This window comes from Pelophylax lessonae (assembly GCF_965119305.1).
Source record: "Pelophylax lessonae genome assembly, chromosome: 2".
Classification (NCBI taxonomy): Eukaryota; Metazoa; Chordata; class Amphibia; order Anura; family Ranidae; genus Pelophylax; species Pelophylax lessonae.
Window position 1 is genome coordinate 571,110,091 of NC_138769.1, and position 22,231 is coordinate 571,132,321.

Here is a 22,231-nt window from a genome sequence, read left to right on the forward strand (position 1 = left end):
ACCTGTGTTTCTCAAAAAGAGCATAAACTGCAGGTGGTACATGTTCTGTCACAATAGGTGGGACACTGTGGGGCACAGAATGTCTGTGCAGGACTGTCTTGTGGAAAAATATGCTTTAGTGCCAGCTACCAGTGGGATATACCACATGGTGCATACTGAAACAGTTTGTATGTGCTTCTTTATTACACAATAAAGGCTATGATAGTGGTAAACACATGAAAAACATTTAAAAACAACCCTCTAGGGGTGATTCATTTGATGGACAGGAGGGCGACACTCAACAACATGTAAAGGCATTAGAATGGTCATAACATCTGGGCAGTATCTCATCTCTGGTGTTTCCTACAGATATATTAAGGCATCCAGCAAATTCTCAAAACTGAGATATCAGCTTTGAGGGTGCTTTGTGTGGGATTAGGCCTAGGTGTCTGCTTTCTACTGACATGGAAAGTGCCAGCTGTATCCAATGATTAGCATTTCGGTGGGGCATTGGTAAGTAAGAGAATGGCGACCAGTAGTAAAGGGGACAGATTCCCCATTGGCTAATAAAGTAAAGTTTTATTAGTGTTCTAAGGGCAGGAAAAAACCTCTTATTGCTATTAACTTTGGCTATGCCTTTTGACATCTGAGAAAGTTCATTTCTTCCTCAAATTCTTTGCAGAATTCGTGTTTTAATGCATGTTTTGTCCTGTATGTTAAGTTTTAGTAGTTCTGTTATTCTATACTAGAAAATGTTTTTTTATATTTCCAGTGAAAAAAAGTATTTTGCGTTTTGGGTAGAGTAGACAAAGAATTGGATCTCTGTCTGGTATCTACTAGTGATCATATCACCGTTGGGGGGATTTACTTTCATGTCTTGTCCTGGTTAACACAGCCAATTGAACAGGAAGTGAGGGCAAATCCTCTTCACGGGTATAGAGGGAGGAGTGAAAACCTGGCAGTAGTTCCAATTCTTCTCCATTCTAACCATTAAAAAAGTCAGTATTTTCTGATATCCATGTTTACATGCTTTACTTTTACTGTTCAGGATGCAATTTAAACTATATTGGCATTTTTAACTCTGCTATTTTAGGATTTTCCAAGAAGTTTGGAAAATATCCTTTGGCTATGTCCTTCACTCAGAGTTTCTTGTTAATCAGAATAATGCTTTTGGCCCATTAATTTTTCCAATGGTATTCTCTGGCTTTCCAAACGATTTTAAATAAAGGGATCAGCATGGGTTGGGGACCTCCAGAGGAACCTCTTGGTACTGTATCATAAATGAGCAGGAGTTTTTATTTAAGCTGGGCCCCATTAATGTCAATTCAAAACAAAGTTGATAATTTAGCTAAAAGTCTGTCTTCATGTCATATCACTGCAAATCTGGTTTATTTACAAGTATTTTATCTTCAGCAGAAAGCTTGCTTTACAATCAGGTACATTGTAAGAATGATTTAGAATAGCATTCCTTCATTAAAATATTAGTGCTTTCTATGCCTGAGTGCTTTGTAACATGTTTTAGTATTTGTAATCCGCTTGCTTGCTTTGTTTTACCCTTACCTGAAGTATTGCTTGGTTGTCTTGGTTATCTAACAATTTATATTCACCTTCAGACAACGACTGCGGAGACAACAGTGACGAGGATGGCTGCAGTCACTCTTGTTCTAGCACCCAGTTCAAATGCAACAGTGGCCGTTGCATCCCAGAACACTGGACATGTGATGGGGACAATGATTGTGGGGACTATAGTGATGAGACCCATGCCAACTGCACCAATCAAGGTGAGAAACAACAATCTGTAATATGTCTGTACAGCCTATATATTTTGCCATTGTGTGTGTTTGGGTATGTTAGTATTTAGTAGTGTTGTGGTGTCTAACATTAACCATGCTGTTCTTGCTCTCCTTCCCAACAGTGCCTGTATATAGATGTTTTTGTAAACTTTTTGTTGCTTCTTTTCTTATGAAATTATTCTAGGAATTCCTAAATAGCATCTGTAATAACTCAGAGTGGAAGTCAGACCTTTTGCTATAAAGCAGATCTTAATGCTCAAGTTTTTTTACCTTCAGGCTTCATGTACACTGGCCTACATTTTACCTCAGCTGCACCGCAATTTTGCCACGTTTTGCAGCTTCCTGTGGCTGGGGTCAAAATGTTACTATCCTGAACGCGTTTCTTCAGGAGTGGGAGGTTGAAGCCTACCTAAATGCGGCAGCTCCTAAACTCTGCTAAAAGCCTTTGTGTACATTGACACATAGGCTTTTATGGATTTGAAGTTAGGAGTTTTGGCAAAAAAAATGCCAAAAGCTCCTGAAGTCAAGTTAAATTTACATTTATGTAAAAAATCTTCTGAGTGCTCCCCCCCCCCCCCACCCCACCCTTAATACTTACCTGAGCTCCATATTGATTGAACAATGTGCATGAGAGCATCGGCTGTCACTGTGTCTCTCTCTCCTCATTAACTCACACAGCAGTGGAAGCCATTTGCTCCTGCTGCTGTCAATCACAGCCAGTTAGCCAATGAGCCAGTGAGAGGCGAGTTTGAGCCACACTCTGTGATTGACGAGCCTATTCCAGTACCCATCATAGCAAGAGGCTTGCTTTTGTGGGCAATCAGCCAGGGGGAGGAGCCAGGATCACTGGCTGGGGACCCAAGAAGAAGTAGATTGGGCTGCTCTTTGCAAAACCATTGCACGGAGCAGATAAGTCTAACAACAAAAAAAATCCGTTACAATCACTTAAGTTGCCTTTTACTTAATCTTTAGGGATACAATCACATTATTTCTCTTTTATTGAATAGCTACCAAAAGAAGAAAATTATTTCAGCATCAAACTTAGGCCATGGTTTCACTGACTAGATCAATTGAATTACAATGGTTTACAATGGCATTGCAGACAGGAATATACTGTACAAAGCTGGGAAATGTTGAAGTAAGGTATTCTAAAATGTCTTCAAAAGACAAATCTTTATAGCTGGAAAACTGGAAAAACATAGTTTAGTCCAATTATGTATTTATTTAAGGAAAAAAATCCCTTAAAGGCTAGGTTCACCTTTCTGAGCATTTTCAAGTTACACCCAAATTGTGAGTGTAACATGAAATATGGTCAGCCTGCACAACCCCTTCACCCTCAAACCTTTTGCAGTATCCAGGGGTTCTTCTCCCTGCAGGCTCCTGCCTGATTTGAAGTCAGTATTATTCATTCAGTAATTTTTGAATGCAAAAAACTACCATGACAGAGGGACTCCTAATTCTCAGGGGAACACAAGTGCGGTGACATCTTGCGGGTGCGTTTTATTTCCTTTTGCATTGAGATCTGTCAGGACAGGCCCTTGCAAGTATAAACTTTGCACTGATTAGGTTCAGTCTTTCTGCTATCTGCACTCGTTAATATTATAATTTAGAGAGCAACTATTAGTTTAATGTAATGTCTTCAGTTATGGAAACCTTAAATAAAGATTTTGAAGACTGAGAACAATAAGGGATCTTTTGATCTCAATAGACTGCTTGGAACTGCATAGCAGTGGGCAGTCTGTTTTTCCAGTGGTAGCATAGCCGCGGTGAAATATAGAAATCATGCTGTATGGCTGCTTGCACAGGTGACATTGAATTGCACAGAATCACATTGATGAGAACAGACTGCAGACAGTCTGAATGTAATCAAAACATTGATTACAGTGGCTTTGGCCTGTGATGAGCGCTATCAAGAAAAAAGAATAGGTAATAGATAATTTTAGCATCATTGCTTCCTGATTCTGTATACAGTATGCATGGAAAGCTATATAGTAATCCTTTAAATGTATTTTAAATATTGATAATTGTGTACATTCATTATTCTTTATATAAACTTGCCATAATCCTCAGTGCAGCAGAAAGTGAAGGTTGTGCGCTATGATCTATTCAGGCACTACTATATTGCACAATACTGCAGTGTAAGACTAAAATATTTCTAGCTTTATAGGCTGGACAGGTGTTTTGGTAGGATTACAGAAGGGGAAAGCTTAGGGATTACTGCTGTAGTTTTATAGTGCTCTATCATAAACTTAAATAACAACAGAGATGGGGTGGTGACACAAGACAAAGTAGTAGCAACAAACATATAAAACAGTGCATATACTATGAGGTTTTCAGCTATATATTGAATTGTTTGTCTGGAATTCAGCTTTAATGAAGTTCTAGATGTTTTTTGAGTTTAAAGGCTAAGTTCCTTTTTCGAAAAAAATAATAAATGCATCTATTTTTGCAGGAAAAAAAATATGCACTTATTATTTTTTTCATATGATTCTGCAAAACATTGTACCTGCGGTCAGTGATTCGCAGGTACAATGCCAGGTTTCTTGCACACACTGCCCGCAGTTCTGTTGCCCATACCTCTGTACGGGCTTTCTGTTACAGAGCTGTAGGAAGTGTGAATGGACTACTACGAGCATGCAGACTAGCATGTTTGTGGTCCATTAACCACTTCCATACAGAGCAGTTAGACCCCCTTCCTTCCCAGACCAATTTTCAGCTTTCAGCACTCTCACACTTTGAATGACAATTGCTCAGTCATGCTACACTGTAACCAAACAAAATTTTTATCATTTTTTTCACACAAATAGAGCTTTCTTTTGGTGGTATTTGATCACAACTGGGTTTTTTTTTTCTTCGTGATATAAGCAAAAAAAGAGCAAAAATTTTGAAAAAAAAACACTTTTTTTTAGTTTCTATTATACAATTTTGCAAAAAATTAATTTTTCTTCATACATTTGGGCCAAAATTTATACTGCTACATATCTCTGGTAAAATTAACCCAAATTAGTGTATATTATTTAGTCTGTGTGAAAGTTATTGAGTCTAGAAGCGATGGTACCAATTACTGAAAATTGATCACACCAGATGTACTGACTGCCTATCTCCTTTCTTGAGGCCCTGAAATGTCAGGACAGTACAAATACCCCCCAAATGACCCATTTTTGTAAAGTAGACAGTCCAAGGTATTTAGTAAGAGGCATGGTGAGTTTTTTGAAGTTATAATTTTTTCCCACAATTCTTGGGAAAATGAAGAAAAAAATTTTTTTTCTTTTTTTTCCCAAAACGTTGTCAATTTATAAGCTATTTCTAACACATAGCATGTACACAGCAAAAATGACACCCCAAAATTCATTCTGTTACTCCTTCTGAGTATGGTGATACCACATGTGTGAGCCTTTTACACAGCCTGGCCACAAAAAGAGACTCCACGTCCAAGTAGCACCATAAGGCGTTTTAGGAGCATAAATACACATAAAACTTTCTTACTAACTATCACACTTTTCAAGGCCCTAGAGCACCAATACAATGGAAAAGTCCACAAAATGACCCCATTTTGGAAAGCAAACGCTCCAACGTATATTCTATGAGGCATTATGGGTCCTTTGAACATGTCATTTTTTTCCACAAGTTTTTGGAAAATGTGGGAAAAAAATAAAAACTTTTTTTTTTTACACAAAGTTGTCAATTTATAGGATATTCCTAACACATAGCATGTACACAGCAAAAATGACACCCCAAAATACATTCTGCCACTCCTCCTGAGTATGGCAATACCACATGTGTGAGATTTTTTCACAGCCTAGCCATATAGAGGGGCCTAACATCCAAGGCGCATCATCATGCATCCTAGCCACTTGCCTAGGCCTATTTTTGACATTTGGTGTTTACAAGCTAAAATCAGTTGTTTTGCTAGAAAACTGCTTAGAACCCCCAAACATTATATATTTTTTTTTAGCAGAGACCCTAGAGATTAAAGTGGAGATTATTGCAATATTTTTTATTACACCGTATTTGCGCAGCGGTCTTCCAAACGCAATTTTTTTGGAAAAAATTAACTTTTTTTAATTAAAAAATAAGAAACCAGTAAAGTTAGCCCAATTGTTTTCCATAATGTGAAAGATAATGTTACGCCGAGTAAATAGATACCCAACATGTCATGTTTCAAAATTGCGCACGCTCACGGAATGGCGACAAACTTTGGTACTTAAAAATCCCCATAGGCGACAATTTAAAAATTTCTACAGGTTGCCATCTTTGAGTTACAGAGGAGGTCTAGGGCTCAAATTATTCCCCTTGCTCTAACGATCGCGGCGATACCTCACATGTGTGGTTTGAACACCGTTTACATATGTGGGCGGGGTTTCCATATGCGTCGCTTCTGCGCGCGAGCTAACGGGGACAGGGCGCTTTAATTTTTTTTTTTACTATTTATTTTATTTATTATTTTTTATTTTTACACCGTTTAACAAAAAAAAAAAAAAAAAATTGATCATTTTTATTTCTATTAAAAGAAATGTAAACATTACTAGTAATAGAAAAAGGCACGACAGGACCTCTTTTTGTGAGATCTGGGGTCAAAAAGTCCTCAGATCTCACAAGTACACTAAAAGATAGAAAAAAAAAAAAAAAAAAAAAAAAAAATTATTATATAAAATGAAAAAAAAAAAAAAAAAAGGACATTTAAACCGGTTGCTAGGCAACAACATTTTCCGTAGCTCCGGTCCTCCAAGACCATAGAGTCAAGTGAGGGCAAGCTTGCCCTCACTCGACATCCTGTCTGTGAGGATTCGGGACCGGATCGTTTTCCCCGCTGCCGGCGGGTCCGGTAAGCAGGGAAAAGGACCGGAACGCGTCGGGAGGGGGGGGGGGGCACCTCTTCCGCCATCCCGGAAGGGTGAACCCACGGCGAATCCGCCGATGGGACCACCCTTATCGGAAAGCCAACCGTCCACCGTTTAAAAAAATACCAGGGTTATGGCAGCTATCTGCTGCCATAACACCGGTATTTAGGTTTAAACGGAGGACGTATATAAACCTTTTTGGACTTGGACATGGTGGCTGTATGAAGGGTGACAGGTACTCGGGTACTTTGTTGGGCAGGTGACAGGTACTCTGGTACTGATGAGCAGGTGGCAGGTACTCGGGTACTCCGATAGGCAGGTGACAGGTACTCGGGTACTCTGATGGGCAGGTGACAGGCAGGTGATAGGTACTGATGAGTAGTACTGATACTGATAGGTGATACTGTACTGATGGGTACTGATGATCAGTACTGATACGTGATAGGTACTGATGAGTACTGATGAGTAGTGATGGGTACTGATGAGCAGGCGGCAAGTACTCGGGTACTTCAGGCGTCAGGTACTCTGATGAGCAGGTGGAAGGTACTCGGGTACTCTGATGGGTAGGTGACAGGTACTCAGGTACTCTGATGACGGGTACTCCGTTGACAGGTAATCAAAGTATCCGAGTATCTGTCATCAGAGTACCCGAGTATCCGTCATCAGAGTACCCGAGTATCCGTCATCAGAGTACCCGAGTATCCGTCATCAGAGTACCCGAGTATCCGTCATCAGAGTACGCGAGTACCTGTCATCAGAGTACCCTAGTACCTGTCATCAGAGTACCCGAGTACCTGTTATCAGAGTACCCGAGTACCTGTCATCAGAGTACCCGTCACCAGCCCATCAGAGTACCCGAGTACCTGTCATCAGAGTACCTGATGGGCTGGTGACAGGTACTCGGGTACTTTGATGGGCTAGTGACAGGTACTCTTTATTGGGGGGGGGGCAATCAGTGTGTTTGGGGTGCACTGTACTTGGTAACTAGCTGTTACCACACTCTCTTCCTCACACAGGATCAGTGTGTGAGGAGGAGAACACGGTGACAGCTAGTTACCGTGTTCTCTGTTGACATTTGTGACCGGCTGTGATTGGACACAGCCGGTCACGTGGTAAAGAGCCAATTTCATTGGCTCTTTACCTAGATCGGGGATCGACTCTGTCCGAGGGACGAGCCTCGTCCCCGATCGCTGCTCTGCGCGCCCCCTGGGGCGCGCATTGCAGAGAGAACGAGCGGCTCGTGCAGGAGCCGCTCATGTGATCGGCTGTGACTGACACAGCCGATCACATGGTAAACAGCCAATTTCTATTGGCTGTTTACCTTGATCAGGGATGGGCTATGTCCGAGGGACGAGCCTCACCCCCGATCGCCGCGCTGCGCGCCCCCGGGGGCGCGCAGTAGCAGCTAGAGCGGGCGGACGTCATATGACGGCCGCCCGGAACGGTAAAGCCATCCTGCCGGCGTCATATTACTATGCGCCGGTATGGATGTGGTTAAGAACGACACGCTTCCTGCCTCGGTGGCAGATGAGACTTTGTTTTCTCATTCACAGATTGCTGCACATCTGCACCATTTCCAAAATGTGACCGCGGATGCTGGGAAAGGATCCCCCACCCGCTGTCGCAGGAAGAGGGAGATTGGGGGTATGGGGGGCAGGTCTGGAGCATGTGAAAAGTTACACCCTAAATATTCTTTAAGATTTGCCACTGAACAGATAGATTTTGCTTTTTACGACTACTTTTCGGCACTGATGGCAATGCAGTTACACACTCAGCACTACTTTTGAAAAAAAGTCTTTCAGTTGTACTATTTAATGTTTCAGCAAAGCTCTGTAAAACAATTGTTGTGGCTGACCTTCTGTTTTCTATGCACTATTGTAATGATTCCTATTTGCTGAGGAATATCATTTATCATTGAATTCTTTTTTTTAACCAATGGTCCCATCGTTGACTTGCATTATTTTTTGCCACATTTTTTTACAACATTCCCCTTTTTATCATTGGTTAATTTCTGTGGACAGCTTGCCTCATTTGGAGGTGTTCTTCCATGGTAGGGTCAGAATTGTCTGCCTGATTATACAAACAAAGTTGAGAAATCAGCTAAAAACTTAGAGGTGCTCTAGCCGTTTTTGTGTGTATTAAAAGTCACTAGCTACAAAAAGTGTAGCTGCTAACTTTAAAAAAAAACACAGCTGGGAGCGCACTGTGCATCCTCAATGGTTGCGCAATCTTCTGGGACCTGTGAAGTGTCCCAGAAGATTGCAGGGAGGGAGGGTGAGAGGAAACCTTCCGCTCAGAACGCCTAGGCAGTCCAAATGAAAGTGAAAACTGGTACCTGTCAAAACCAGGTACCTGCTCTCCCCCCCCCCCCCCCCCCCCAAAAAAAAAAAAAAAAATGACATGCCAAATGTGGCATTGGAGGGGGGAAGGAGTGGTTAAAGTGGAACTTCCTAATTTGGGTGGAGCTCCGCTTTAAAGGGAAACTGCAGTGCTTCTGAATACCACAAACAAAAAAATGCTATTTAATAAATTTTTAATATTCAAAGCACTCACTCATCCACACATGTCTCCATGCTTTATTTAGCTAAGAAATCACTTTGAAAAACATGCCCTAGCATTTCTGGCCATGGCCATCTTGAGTAACGGCAGATGATCCATGCAGCATTTACTTCCTGGAACTCAACTGCCCTTAGTTCAGGCATGCAGGCATGAGAGTGTGCCTATCTAAGAAAACCCCTCCTGAATGCTCCTGGGATGTATGACATCATTTGACCATCAGGGGGCCTCAAAACCAGAAAGTACCGTATTTATTGGCGTATAACACGCATCTTCACTTTAAGAGGGAAGTTTTAGGAAAAAAACATTTTAAATATTTAAAAATAACAGTACACTGCCCCTTTCATTAAACAGCCCCCCTATACATTGCACAGTTCCCCCCATGCACACTACATGACCCCTTTTATTACAAAGCCCCGTTTACATTGCACAGTCCCCCTGCACTCCCAGGAGACCCCCAGTCTCCTGGGACAGCCCTGACAGCGTACTCTAAAGTAAAAACAAAATCACTGCCAGACCCTTTCCATAGATGCTTCCTACAATGTGTCACTGTTATTGTAAACCGATGCCTCTAAATACCTCAGTAGCTCCGTTCTTTCATGGCCGGTCATGTGACTGCTCTTCTCTGACGTTCAATGGCCGGTCATGTGATCGATCTCCTCCACCAATCTGAAGCTACACTCAGAGGAGGAGGAGGAGTGGGAGGAGGAGAGCAGCCAGCAAGAACGAAGCGAACAAGGTATTTAGAGGCTGCGTTTTTCAATGACAGTGATATATTATGTAGTAAGGATCTATAAAAAGGGCTGGCAGTGATTTTTTTTCTTAACTGCAGAGTACGCTGGCAGGGCTGTCCTAGGGCCAGGAGAGGCGGAGCGAACCGCCCGATACCCGCCCCCCCCTCCCTCGTTGGGGAAAAAAAAATATCGGCGTATAACACGCACCCACAGTTCGCACTATATTTTCAGGGGAAAAAAGTGTGTGTTATACGCCGATAAATACGGTAACTAAAGAAATTGAAAGGAAAAAAAGAAAACCTGTTAATCTGATATTTTTTTCCTATCTATTTACTATTGCTAGCAGTATAAGGATTAAAAGTAGTCAATGTTGATTGAGAGAGGGAAGTTTTGCTTTTAATGTGCTTCAGAGGATGAAAAAAAAAAACTTGTTTGGTAGAAAGACATGTAATTTGTGCAAATGTTTTAACTAATTTCAGGAGAAAAAAAAATGCAATTCATGTAGGTAGGTGTTTATTTCAAAGTAACTATTGTGAGTACATGAAATTGACTTCATATCAGCCTCTTGCAATGCATGACAGAAGGATGAGTTAATCATTCTGCTGCTCTTCCTTCACTATCTAATCACGCAAGAAGATGACCTAGTTGTGTTAACTTTTTAAAGTAGAGTCAGATTACCCTCCTGGTTGTGCTGAGTGGTAGAGCTGTGTATATCTCAGAAAAGGATAGACAATAATACAAATCCTTGGAAAGTTAAACAGCCCCTATATATGAATTTCATCTATGTAATGGTCTAAATTTGAGTTTTAAGGTTTATGCAATGTTCTTGATTAAATCTCGTTATGAACATGTGTCTATCCTGCAATTGGACAAATTTGAATTCTATCTTTTTCCATGTGAACAGCAACTCGTCCACCTGGTGGTTGCCATACTGATGAGTTCCAGTGTCGTCTGGATGGGCTGTGCATTCCTAGCCGCTGGCGTTGTGATGGAGATACAGACTGCATGGATACTAGCGATGAGAAGAACTGTGATGGTGTGACACATGCATGTGACCCAAATGTCAAGTTTGGATGCAAGGACTCTGGTGAGGAGAGTTACATAAGGTTCTCAATCTGTTACTAACAGTATTTTGAAGTATCATATTTGCTCTGGAACAATTACCACCTAATGTATGTTGGTCTTCAGGGACAGCAGGGAAAAGAACATACATGTTGTGATAAACTAATGTGATGTGTTTCTATACAGTGTCTTTTCCAAGAAAAGCCATAGACCATTTAGGAAATTACAAGTTATATTTTCCTAATGGATGGGTTCTTTTAACTACCTCAATACTGGGCACTTAAACCCCCTTCCTTCCCAGACCAATTTTCATCTTTTAGCGCTGTTGCATTTTGAATGACAATTGCGCAGTAATGCAACATTGTACCTAAACCAAATTTGTGTCATTTTTTCCCCACAAATAGAGCTTTCTTTTGGTGGTATTTGATCACTGCCAGGTTTTTTCTTTTTTGGTGCACAAATAAAAAAAGACAGAAAAGTTTGAAAAAAAAAAATTTTTTTGTTTAGGTTATAAAATTTTGTGAATAGATACGTTTTTTCTTGCACTGATGATGCCGCACTGACAGGCACTGATGAGGAGACACTGATTGGGTGGCACTGATGGGGTGGCACTGATGGGGTGGCACTGATATGCAGCACTGATGGGCACTGATAGGTAGCAATGATATGCAGCACTGATGGACACTGATATGTGGCACTGATAGATAGCACTGATATGTAGCATTGGTGGGCACTGATAGGCAGCGCTGATGGGCACTGATAGGCAGCACTGATGGGCACTGATCGGCGGCACTGATGGGCACTGGTGGGCACTGATAGGTGGCACTGATTGGCACTGATGGGGGGCACTGATTGGCACTGATGGGGGCACTGATGGGCACTGATGGGGGGCACTGATGGGCACTGATGGGGGGCACTGATGGGCACTGATAGGCAGCACTGGTGGGCAATAATGGGCACTGGTGGGCAGCACTGGTGGATGGCAATAACGGGCACTGGTGGGCAGCACTGATATATGGCATTGGTGGGCAGCACTGATAGGAGGGCACTACTGGCAGGCTGTTTGCCATCCCTGGTGGCCATGGTGGGCATCCCTGGTGGTCATGGGTGGGCATCCCTGGTGGCTCTAGTGGCATCCCCTCCCCCCAGGGATGCACTGGTAATCAATCATCTGATTACCAGCACAGACCCCCCCCTGTGATCAGTGAGTACTTAGAAATACTCACTGATCACCCCAGCTCCAGTATCGATCCTCTTCTTCTCCTCCCTGACAGGATCTGTCAGGGAGGAGAAGAGATCGAAGCCGTCACAACGGCTGTATTTACATTGCATGACGGCTGTGATTGGACACAGCCGTCATGTGATCAGGAGGGCCAATCACAGGGCCCTCCTGACGCATCTTGTTGCGCTGTGTCCGAGGGACACAGGCACATCGGGATCGCGGCGCGATCTCGCTCCTTCTGAAGGACGTTCCGGAACGTCCATTCAGAAGGACGAGACTCCCACCCGGCCGTATATGTACAATGGCCCGGTGGGAGGTGGTTAAAGAGGAAGTAAACTCTTCAAAAACGTTTTTCTTTTTTTGCCCCTGCAAAGTAAATGCATAATGTGCTATTATGCATCGCATACTAGCACATTATGTGACAGTTACCTGCAACAAAGCCAGCATTGTCCCTGCTGCCGGCCGCATCCATCTTCACACTTCTTCTTCCGGGTCTGCGGACTCAGGCTGTATTAGGCTCCATGTACACGGGACGTTGTTAAAAGTCCCTTTGAATGCTGGAATTTTTAGGAAGTTTGAAACGTCCGTTCGGTCGCGTTTGTACCCGCGTTTAGCGGGCGTTTGCGGGTGTTTGAATTTAGGACCGTTCCTAGAGGTCAAAAAAATGATTCCCCTTTAAAATGGAAAAACGCGAACGCCAAACGCGGGTCGTCGCGTTTTTGCGTTTGAAACGCCGGGAAACACACGTTCGAAAGCAAATAATTGCGTTCTAAAAAAAGTCCCTGAACGCAACTGCCCGCAAACGACAGCAAACGACCCTGTGTACATGGACAGATAAGATAAAATGTAGATGGGTTCAGGGGCTTCTAAAAAAAAGCCCAACTGCTCCTAAACGGCCATTTCCAGCGTCCCGTGTACATGGAGCCTTACTGGCCTGAGCCACGTGACGCATGCGTGGGAGCCCCAGTCATGGCACAGGGCTCTGAACAAAAAACGTCAGTTTCTTCAGAGCGCATGCGCCGAGGACATCATCGGCTGCATGCACTGTAAATATCTCCTAAAACGGAGCAAGTTTAGGAGATATTTACAACACCCATAGTTAAGCCTTAATATAGGCTTACCTATAGCTACAAGTCATTCAAGTGGGTTTACAACCACTTAAATGACATTGTAATTCACAGTGGCGTGACCAGTAACAAGTGACAGCAAATTTAAAAAACAGCTTATAGCCTACAGTACAGACAGTCCCTGAGTTACATACATCTGACTTACATCCGACTTACATACAACTCATACTTTCAAACGGAGGGAGACAACAGGAAGTGAGGAGAAATCTAGCCCTAGGAAGGGAAATTCACTCCTGTAAGAGTTCTCATGGGAAAAAGGTGTCTCCAATGAAGCTTTATAACCAATCCTTGTTCCCACAACAACCCAAAATGTTCAAAATCCTGTTGCCATAGGAACAGAAAGTGAGGTGAAATCTTCTGAACAGGGGCACAGACAGCAAACCAAATTTACACTGGTGTTAACCCCTCCTTATGCTATCCCAAAAACTTTTTTTTTTGCCTAGAGTTACATATAAAATTTTTTCCTGTTCCAGCTTACATACAAATTCAACTTAAGAACAAACCTACAGAAACGATCTTGTTTGGACCTGGGGACTGCCTGTAATCAGAAAAAATCAGATTTCTGTTTGGTTGTTATGAAATGCCACTGGTTTTAAATGATCCTATATATCAGTGATGGCGAACCTTGTCACCCCAGATGTTTTGGAACTACATTTCCCATAATGCTTATATGCAGTGTAGTTGAGCATCATAGGAAATGTAGTTCCAAAACATCTGGAGTGCCAAGGTTCGCCATCACTGCTATATATAATATAAGTCTTCAGTTCACTTGCACTATATATTTTGGCAATGTCAAATATATTTGTGGAATATAGCAGTACGATCTGCAGTACTGACTGTACTGGATGCTGTTAATAAATGTATATATATATTTTTTTTACAGCAAGGTGCATTAGTAAAGCGTGGGTGTGTGATGGTGATAATGATTGTGAGGACAACTCAGATGAAGAGAACTGTGACATGTTAGTGTGCAAACCTCCATCCCACACCTGTGCCAACAACACCTCCATATGTCTGCCTCCTGAAAAACTGTGTGATGGCAATGATGACTGTGGAGATGATTCTGATGAGGGAGAGCTGTGTGGTAAGTGGGATAAGAATCCCTTTAATATAATTTTCCCAAATATTTTAATCACATGAAATGTTGGTTTTATAAAATGGCTATAATAAGCAGTGTCTTCATCTAACGTATAACTTCAGCATAAAGCAAGCCCCTTTAGTTGATCTGACCCGAATCAGAAAAAATATTCTTCCCTATAACCCAGTAGGAGCTTCTTCTGTCCTCCTTTTGGCACTCCATGCAGTCAGCTAACTAAATATTGCGGATAAACACGTTTTATTGAAAAATATAAGTTCCTGGTCTGCTGGTAAATTATCTGTAGCGCTGAGAAATGTTCAGTTACCTTGGTGAATATTTACCATTTGCTTTACATTTAGTGAAATACTAAACTGTTGTAACCTTGCAAGGAAGTATAGTTCTTTTAATTTTTTTGTGGCCATGGTGGGGAATTTCAAACCTGTGCCTTCTGCATTTAAATAAAAGTGGTATCTCCACTGAATTACTTGGCATCAGAAGTTGGTGAGTTAGGGTAATATTCTAGGAAGGGAGTCTACACAGATAGTGTATGTACCCACCTAAAAGGATAAGAGATCCAATGGACATCTTTTATTATTTATAGATCAATGCATTAGTGATTCTTACAAGTTTTTAAAGGCCAAAAATCTGGAGTCAATTGAACATTTCACTCATTTGTATTAGTAAAGAACTGATCTGTGGAAACTGTGCCCAAAGTGGCATACAGAGGGAAAATTACTATTACCATTTCTGCCTGTAATCTTCAGCTGAACTTTTACTGATTTACTAACTTACCTTGCTTTGTTCTGCACTGTGTCTCTACAAATCTTTATTTTGTAACTTTAGATCTACTTTAAGAATGTTTTTTTCAAACATTTTATATACTTCTCCTTTGTTGAGAAGATATTTTGAAACTTTTCCTCAAGATTTAGAGATCTACTCAAATGCAGTTGCAGAATAGTAACTATTGGACCAGGATCGCAATGCATAAACCATTGGGTTAATTCTCCTTTCTTGTCAACGCTCTGTTGAGATTGTCACATGATGCATAAGCTTGTTATGAGTGATTTCCATATAGGAAGAACACAGGTCTGCATCTTCTTCTTTCACATCTTTCATATTGCCTTTGCATACAGTTATTTAAATAGCTTAATTGCTTGCCTCCAAGCTTGCCAATCAAACACTCCTTCCTGTACTATTAAAACGTTCTGTCTATGAAAATGACAGCCTTCTATGTCTGCACTTACTGGCCTCGTGTATGTATTTTGGATGCATATTGTGCCGCTTTTGGGATATAAATAATGCATAATATGAAGACAGTACTTTAAAGTCCAAATAAAAACATTGCACATAGGTATATGAAAGGTAATTTTAACAATAAGAAAAATACTTTCAACAAAATCACAGCAAAATAAACAAATGGCTTCATTTTTTTATGTATCTCAGCCTTAAAAACCTAATGGAGAAAAAGACAAAGGGGTCCCAAACCTGCTTTGTTTTGTTTTTTAATTTTTATTTAATCTGTAAAGCGTTGTGCAAATTGATGGAGCCATATGAATGCTGTATAATCCTAATAATAATTATTTGGAAGTTAATTGCAATATAAAAGCAGTTTACTTTTTTTTGTACTAAATACATAAAAATGTATGATAGTTTTTGCTCATTTTGTTCAAATCCATTAATCTCTTTCCGGTTGTGATCTATATGCTATCTGTATGCTCTTGCCATGTTTGCTTAGAGATTCTGTCAGGTGCTTGGACGTCCTCGCACAATTAAAAAACATAATAATAAGTGATTAGCTTCTTCTCAAACTGTGTGATAGGGAGTGTGGTAGGGATATTAAATTGCAAGCTCATTTGAGGCACAGGGACTGATCTGAATGGATGTAAAAACTCTGGTGGGTGCTTTATGATAAATCAGCACTAAAAATACCAGAAATAAAATTGTTCGATTCTTTCATGCAGCTGTTGCTGGGTAGCAGGAAGATTAAGAATTTTTGGGTGATTAACATTTTCTTCGATTTGTTGTTATTTTTCTCGCTAGGAAATATTTTGAAGTCATTTTATTATTTGTATATATATTTCCATGAGCCTTCGTTGTTTCACTTTGCCTGCCTGTTGTCTTTTACATTCTTTTATACAGATCAGTGTTCTCTGAACAATGGTGGATGCAGCCACAACTGCACAGTTGCCCCTGGGGAAGGGATTGTATGCTCCTGTCCACTAGGCATGGAAACAGGTCCTGACAACAAGACCTGCCAGATTCATCATAATTGCCCTAAACATATTGGTTGCAGCCAGAGGTGTGAGCAGGAAAAGTTTATAGTGAGGTGCACCTGCTATGATGGCTGGTTTATGGACCTAGAGCAGGAAACCTGCAAAAGTCTAGGTGAGTACACAACATATTTGTATCTATGCAAAGGGCTTCAACTGCTGCTAGGGCAGTTTTCATTCTCACTGTATACTGACCAGTATATATTTTCCCACACCGTCATATAATTCTTCCATCATACAAGTCAGGAAGAAATAATACCATTTTCCAAAAAGTGCTTTTCACTACATTATCCATTATATTTTACTTCATGGTGATTCATATTCTTTCAAAATAACCTTGTCATTATTTTCAGAGTTTATATTTTTCTCAGTTTAGGTTTCAAACTATGCAAGCCCCTATAGCAAAATAGTTTAGTTTGATTTTGTTATTGAAATGGTCCAGGTATATTATTTCCAATACAGACTGTCCTTGCATTCCTTTTGAAGTATATAGTTCTATAATCAAATTCTTTACAAGGAATGCTTTGTGTGCATGTGTGTTTCCTTTTTTTTTTTTTTTTTTTTTTTACCCTGTGTTTAAAAGAAAGTATATTTGGCAATTGAATTGTGAAAATATATTAGAGTGTCTATATATCTATAATAACATTGCGATATCTGAGCCACTAAGTATGTCATTCATGTGACGACTACTTATTGCTTCTCTTGCAAAGCCCCATCCATTTCCCCTTTCTGTTGGATGCAGCACTTAATGTATTATTGATTCTACTGAAGGCTATTAAGGCTCCCTCTGAGCATTGCCCCTTTCTCCCATTTCCCTGGTCCACTGAAGCATGAATAAGAAATAACGAATATACCAAAAACTTAATTTTCAATCACCTTCTACACAAAACTCAAATAGCCGCATTAGCTATAGAAAGTGTAACATAGACCCCTAAATGGGGCTAAGGCAGGGCTTGACAAATTTGCCTGAAATCTAGGAGCCAGCTAAAAAAGTTAGGAGCCAGGTTTTTTTTTTTTAAACTAAGTGCCGGTTCACACTCATGCGGCTGCGGCGATCGCATGTAATATCGGAGCGCACTGCTCCTTCATTACATGCGATCGGCTGTGCGGTGCGAGTTTAGCCATACACTTTGTATGGCTAAATTCGCACCGCACCCGCAGCAAAGACGCTCAGGACCCTTTTTTGCAGCCGCATCAGGATCGGATTGCACAGCGGTTCACATTTGTGCGATCCCATCCTGTGCGAACTGCAAGATCGCACTGCGATATGCGATCAAACTGGGGGTGTCATTAAGATTACATTGACACCCCCAGCGTATCGCATATGGCAGTGTGAACTGCCAGGGGCGCGCTTGCGATGCGGGAACATGCTGCGAATTCGCAGCCTTCCCGCATCGCATAAGTGTGAACCGGGGCTTACAACCAAGCTTTATTTAATAAAACGGATACTAAATTTACAAATAAATACGACTAGAACTCCACTCTCTTCTATAGCGCAATTGGATGGAAACAGACTGTCTGTCTCTTTCCATCCGATGCCATCTGATCCGATCAACGGGATGGATAGAAAATAGAACCACCATCCGTCTGTTTTTGGCGGACAGGATCAGATGGCGGCAGATTACTGCTCCATAGAGGAGACTGAAGGGTCCGATCAGGTCTGCCTGAAAAACTGACAGGCGGACCTGATCAGACAGCCCGTGTGAAAGGGGCCTTCGGCTGTGGTATGGCGATGAGGGGAAAAAAAAAAAAAAAAAAAAAAAAAGATTGATATTATATATATATATATATATATATATATATATATATAAATTTTTTTTTTCTTTTTTAAATAAGAATTGGAAAAAAAAAAACGTATTTTTTTTTTAATAATTTAAAAAAAAAAAAAAAAAAAAATTATTTAATTTTTTTTACATTTAAAAAATAAATTAATAATAATAACCACACTCCCTGTCCACTTACCTTTAAGCAAAGGTAACTGGACAGAGAGATGAAGCCTTAAAAAAACTTTCCTCTCTTCTCCTCTTTGGAAGGAGATGGAAAGGCATTAAGAACATGCATTACTCCCGGCCACCACAAGAGGGCGCCAGTTCCCCTAGCCTTTCTCATCTCACAGAAGAAGGCCGAAAAGCCGGGGCCTCAATTTTTGGACAGCGCGGAAGTCCGTGCACTCGAGGAGAAGGTGGGGGGCTCAAAAGGGACAGGACACCCTATGCAGGGCACCCCAGGCGCCAGGTCGCTAATTCTAGTCGCAAATGCGACCTGGCGCCCGGGTTTGTCGAGCCCTGGGCTAAGGTGACTTCATCAAAATGTAAAAAAGGGTAGGCTGATTAAAATGTGATCTTTGTTGTATTATACTTACCATGTATTGAAGTTTAAAAGGAAATGTAATAATATTATAAGAGTAAGAAAAAGCACGATAGAAGCGAAAATAATACATGAAAATATAAGGAGATGACTGGCGCCCAGCTAATATTGTACAAACGGGGTAGTAGGGGGAAAGCAGGACACTGCGGGCCAGTCAATTTAACATCCGTAGCAGAAAAATGAATGAAATTACTCTTAAAAAAAGAATTCCTATCATTTAAGGACAACTTGCTGAAGCTAGGCTTTACTTAGGGCAGATAAGATCAGACTAATCAGATTATTATTCTTATTCATTTTTTACCACTTGAGCTCGGGAAGATTTATCTCCCCTTTATGACCAGGCTATTTTTTGTGGTACGGCACTATGTTACTTTAAATGACAATTGCGCGCTCGTGTCAATGTACCCAAATAAAATATATGTCTTTTTTCTCACAGATAGAGCTTTCTTTTGGTGATATTTGATCACCTCTGCGTTTTTTATTTTTTGCGCTATTTGCGCTATAAACAAAAAAATACCGACAATTTTGAAAAACAAAATTTAAAAAATCCAATTTCTTTACCAATTTAAGCCACTATGTATTCTGCTACATATTTTTGGTGAAAAAAAATCCCAATAAGCGTATATTGATTGGTTTGCGCAAACATTATATTATCTACAAACTATGGGATATATATATATATAATATATATATTTTTTTTTTTTTTACTTGTAATGGCGGCAATCAGCGACTTATAGTGGGACTGTGATATTACAGCAGAAAATCGGACACTTACTGACACTTTTGATACTTTTTTAGGAACCAGTGACACTAATACAGTGATCAGTGCTAAAAATATGCACTGTCACTGTACTAAAGACACTGGCTGGGAAGAGGTTAACATCAGGGGCGATCAAAGGTTTAACTGTATGCCGCTGGGTAGAGAGGAGGGAAAAGAGTAGACACACGTATGCTCTCCTCCCCTTCTTGTTGCTGATCCAGGAGTGACGTGTTTGACCACTCCCGGGTCCTCGTTTACAGGTACCCAAGCCATCAAGGCTGGGAATGAATGTAATGCAGTGAAATGTGCATTGCATTACATTCAGTGGAGCACAGGGGAGTCATGCAGATCCTGTCACCCAAAAAATCATCACATAGTGGTCTTTTTTTCCCCTATGCTATGGGGAAAAAAACTTAAATAAAAAAAAAAGCACATAAAATAATCCCCCCCCCCCACACCCACCAAAAAAAAAAAAAAATTGAGTCCCTGCCACCCCCACATATATGGAGGTACAAACGTAAACACATATTGGGGCGCCTACAACTGAGCAAATTTGTTAAGCCATTCCCTAAGGGACAACACCTGAGAGTGTGCGGTCTTTGCTGGAGCTCCTGAGGTAGAGATGAAAGTTGTGTGGCTTGCACTTCCAGGCAGTAGCTCTCACTTGTGAAACAAAAAAGACAAACATTAGATCTTATGAGACTTGATGTTTAAATTCCTATGATAAGTTGCACACTTGATGTTGGGATAAGTGAATTTAAAAGGGGGAAGGGTAGATACGTTATTGGGGTCATCAAATGGGCACCCTCCCTTAAAGTTTTGTTGATAAGCCCACTACATCTCCTCCAGAGAGCTCAATACCTGGTGTCCCTGGTACACCCCTCTCAGTTTCTTACCCTCCTGTGTTCTTTCAGCTCTGTTGTTGTCTTGCCTTTTAATTCACATTCTATTGCTAACTTTTCTGCTGCATTTGAAAGACTTGATTGCTTGTTGGAAAAAACAACCCCCTCACCCCTCTTCTACAGAAGGCTGATTGTAGATGTAATGACAAAAGCCCTACATCCCACTTTTACTGGGAAAATGTTGGTTTTCCAGCCATTCTCAGCTTCAGTTGCCAGTTCTGAGTACTGTTTTTTTTTTTTTCTTGTAAGCTTTGTCAACACCATCTTCCCATGCTACTGTTAATTCCACAACATATGCCAGCTTAGTTGTTGTGGACCATGGAACCATGTCTAGCCAGATTGTTATAGCTGCGATATCTGAGTTAAACTCTATTTTTTGGGTTTTTTTCCCCCCCCTGATCCACATCTATTTTCCAATCCTGAACAGTCTTTGGGATACTTGTATCCTTTGATCTTATTTGGTGCTCTGGAGATTAGTCTGTTGGTACATATCATGTGATAGAGACATTCTCTGCCGGTGTTTGTGGGAGATCATATGTGGTGATTCACCTCTGTTCTAAAATTAATGTAAGCTATCTTAGAATCTGGTTGTGACAGCAGGTGTAAAACCTTTGAAAGAGTACTTTCAGAACATCCTGTTATGAAATGCCTTAGTGAACCAAATGCTTGACAAAGAGTACAAGCATGATTTGCTGAGGAGTCCAATAGCATTGGCATCATGGAGGTGTTTGCAACATGGAAAATAAATCCAGTGAAAACTGCAGTTGAACATTTCTAAATGCAAAATAATACATTTAGAGAAAATCAGTCCTCTAACAATCCTCTGACAGTGTACAACATTGGGGGATACAGTGTTGGCCAGAGTTACAGGGGCAAAAGATTTGGTGGCACTTATTTCAGATGATTGCAAAATGAGCAAACAGTGTGGCTTGGCAGTGGAAAAAGGGAATAGAATTCTGGGTGCATCACTACAAGGGACACCGGCAGAAGGAAGGAAATTTGAATTCCCCTATATATAATTTTATTTAGGCCTCATGTGGAATACTGTCTTATTCTGGGGACCTCACTTTAACCACTTTACCACTAGAGGATTTTGCTGTCTTATGTCTGGGCCACTTTTTGCGATTCGGCACTGTGCGACTTTAACTGACAATTGCGCGGTCATGCGACGTCATACCCAAACAAAGTTTATTTCCTTTTTCCCACAAACAGAGCTTTCTTTTGGTGGTATTTGATCACCTGTGCGATTTTTTACTTTTTGCGCTATAAACAAAAAAAGAGCGTAAATTTTGAAAAAACAACAATATTTTTCACATTTTTTTATATGAAATTCCCCCCCAAGTTATGTAAAAATCAAAATTTTTGGCCAATTTGTTTTCTGCTACCTATGTTTGGTAAAAAAAATTCACAATAAGCGTATTTTGATTGGTTTGTGCAAAAGTTATTGCGTTTACTAACAAAGGGAAAGATTTCTATAATTTTTGGTGGGTTTTTTTTAACGCGTAATGGCGGCGATCTGCAATTTTTTTTTTCTTGCGGG

General features: G+C 40.8%; 1 protein-coding gene across 2 annotated transcripts in view; it reads left to right on the top strand.

Annotated features, from left to right (window-relative positions):
• LRP1 (LDL receptor related protein 1) overlaps window positions 1-22,231 on the top strand; it is a 555,292-nt gene that overhangs the window by 319,313 nt on the left and 213,748 nt on the right. For both annotated transcript variants that reach the window (XM_082246010.1, XM_082246011.1), the window contains exons 20-23: window positions 1,593-1,760; window positions 10,808-10,990; window positions 14,198-14,398; window positions 16,532-16,777. In XM_082246010.1, coding sequence (XP_082102136.1) covers window positions 1,593-1,760; window positions 10,808-10,990; window positions 14,198-14,398; window positions 16,532-16,777 — 798 coding nt within the window. The remainder of the gene's footprint in view (window positions 1-1,592; window positions 1,761-10,807; window positions 10,991-14,197; window positions 14,399-16,531; window positions 16,778-22,231) is intronic.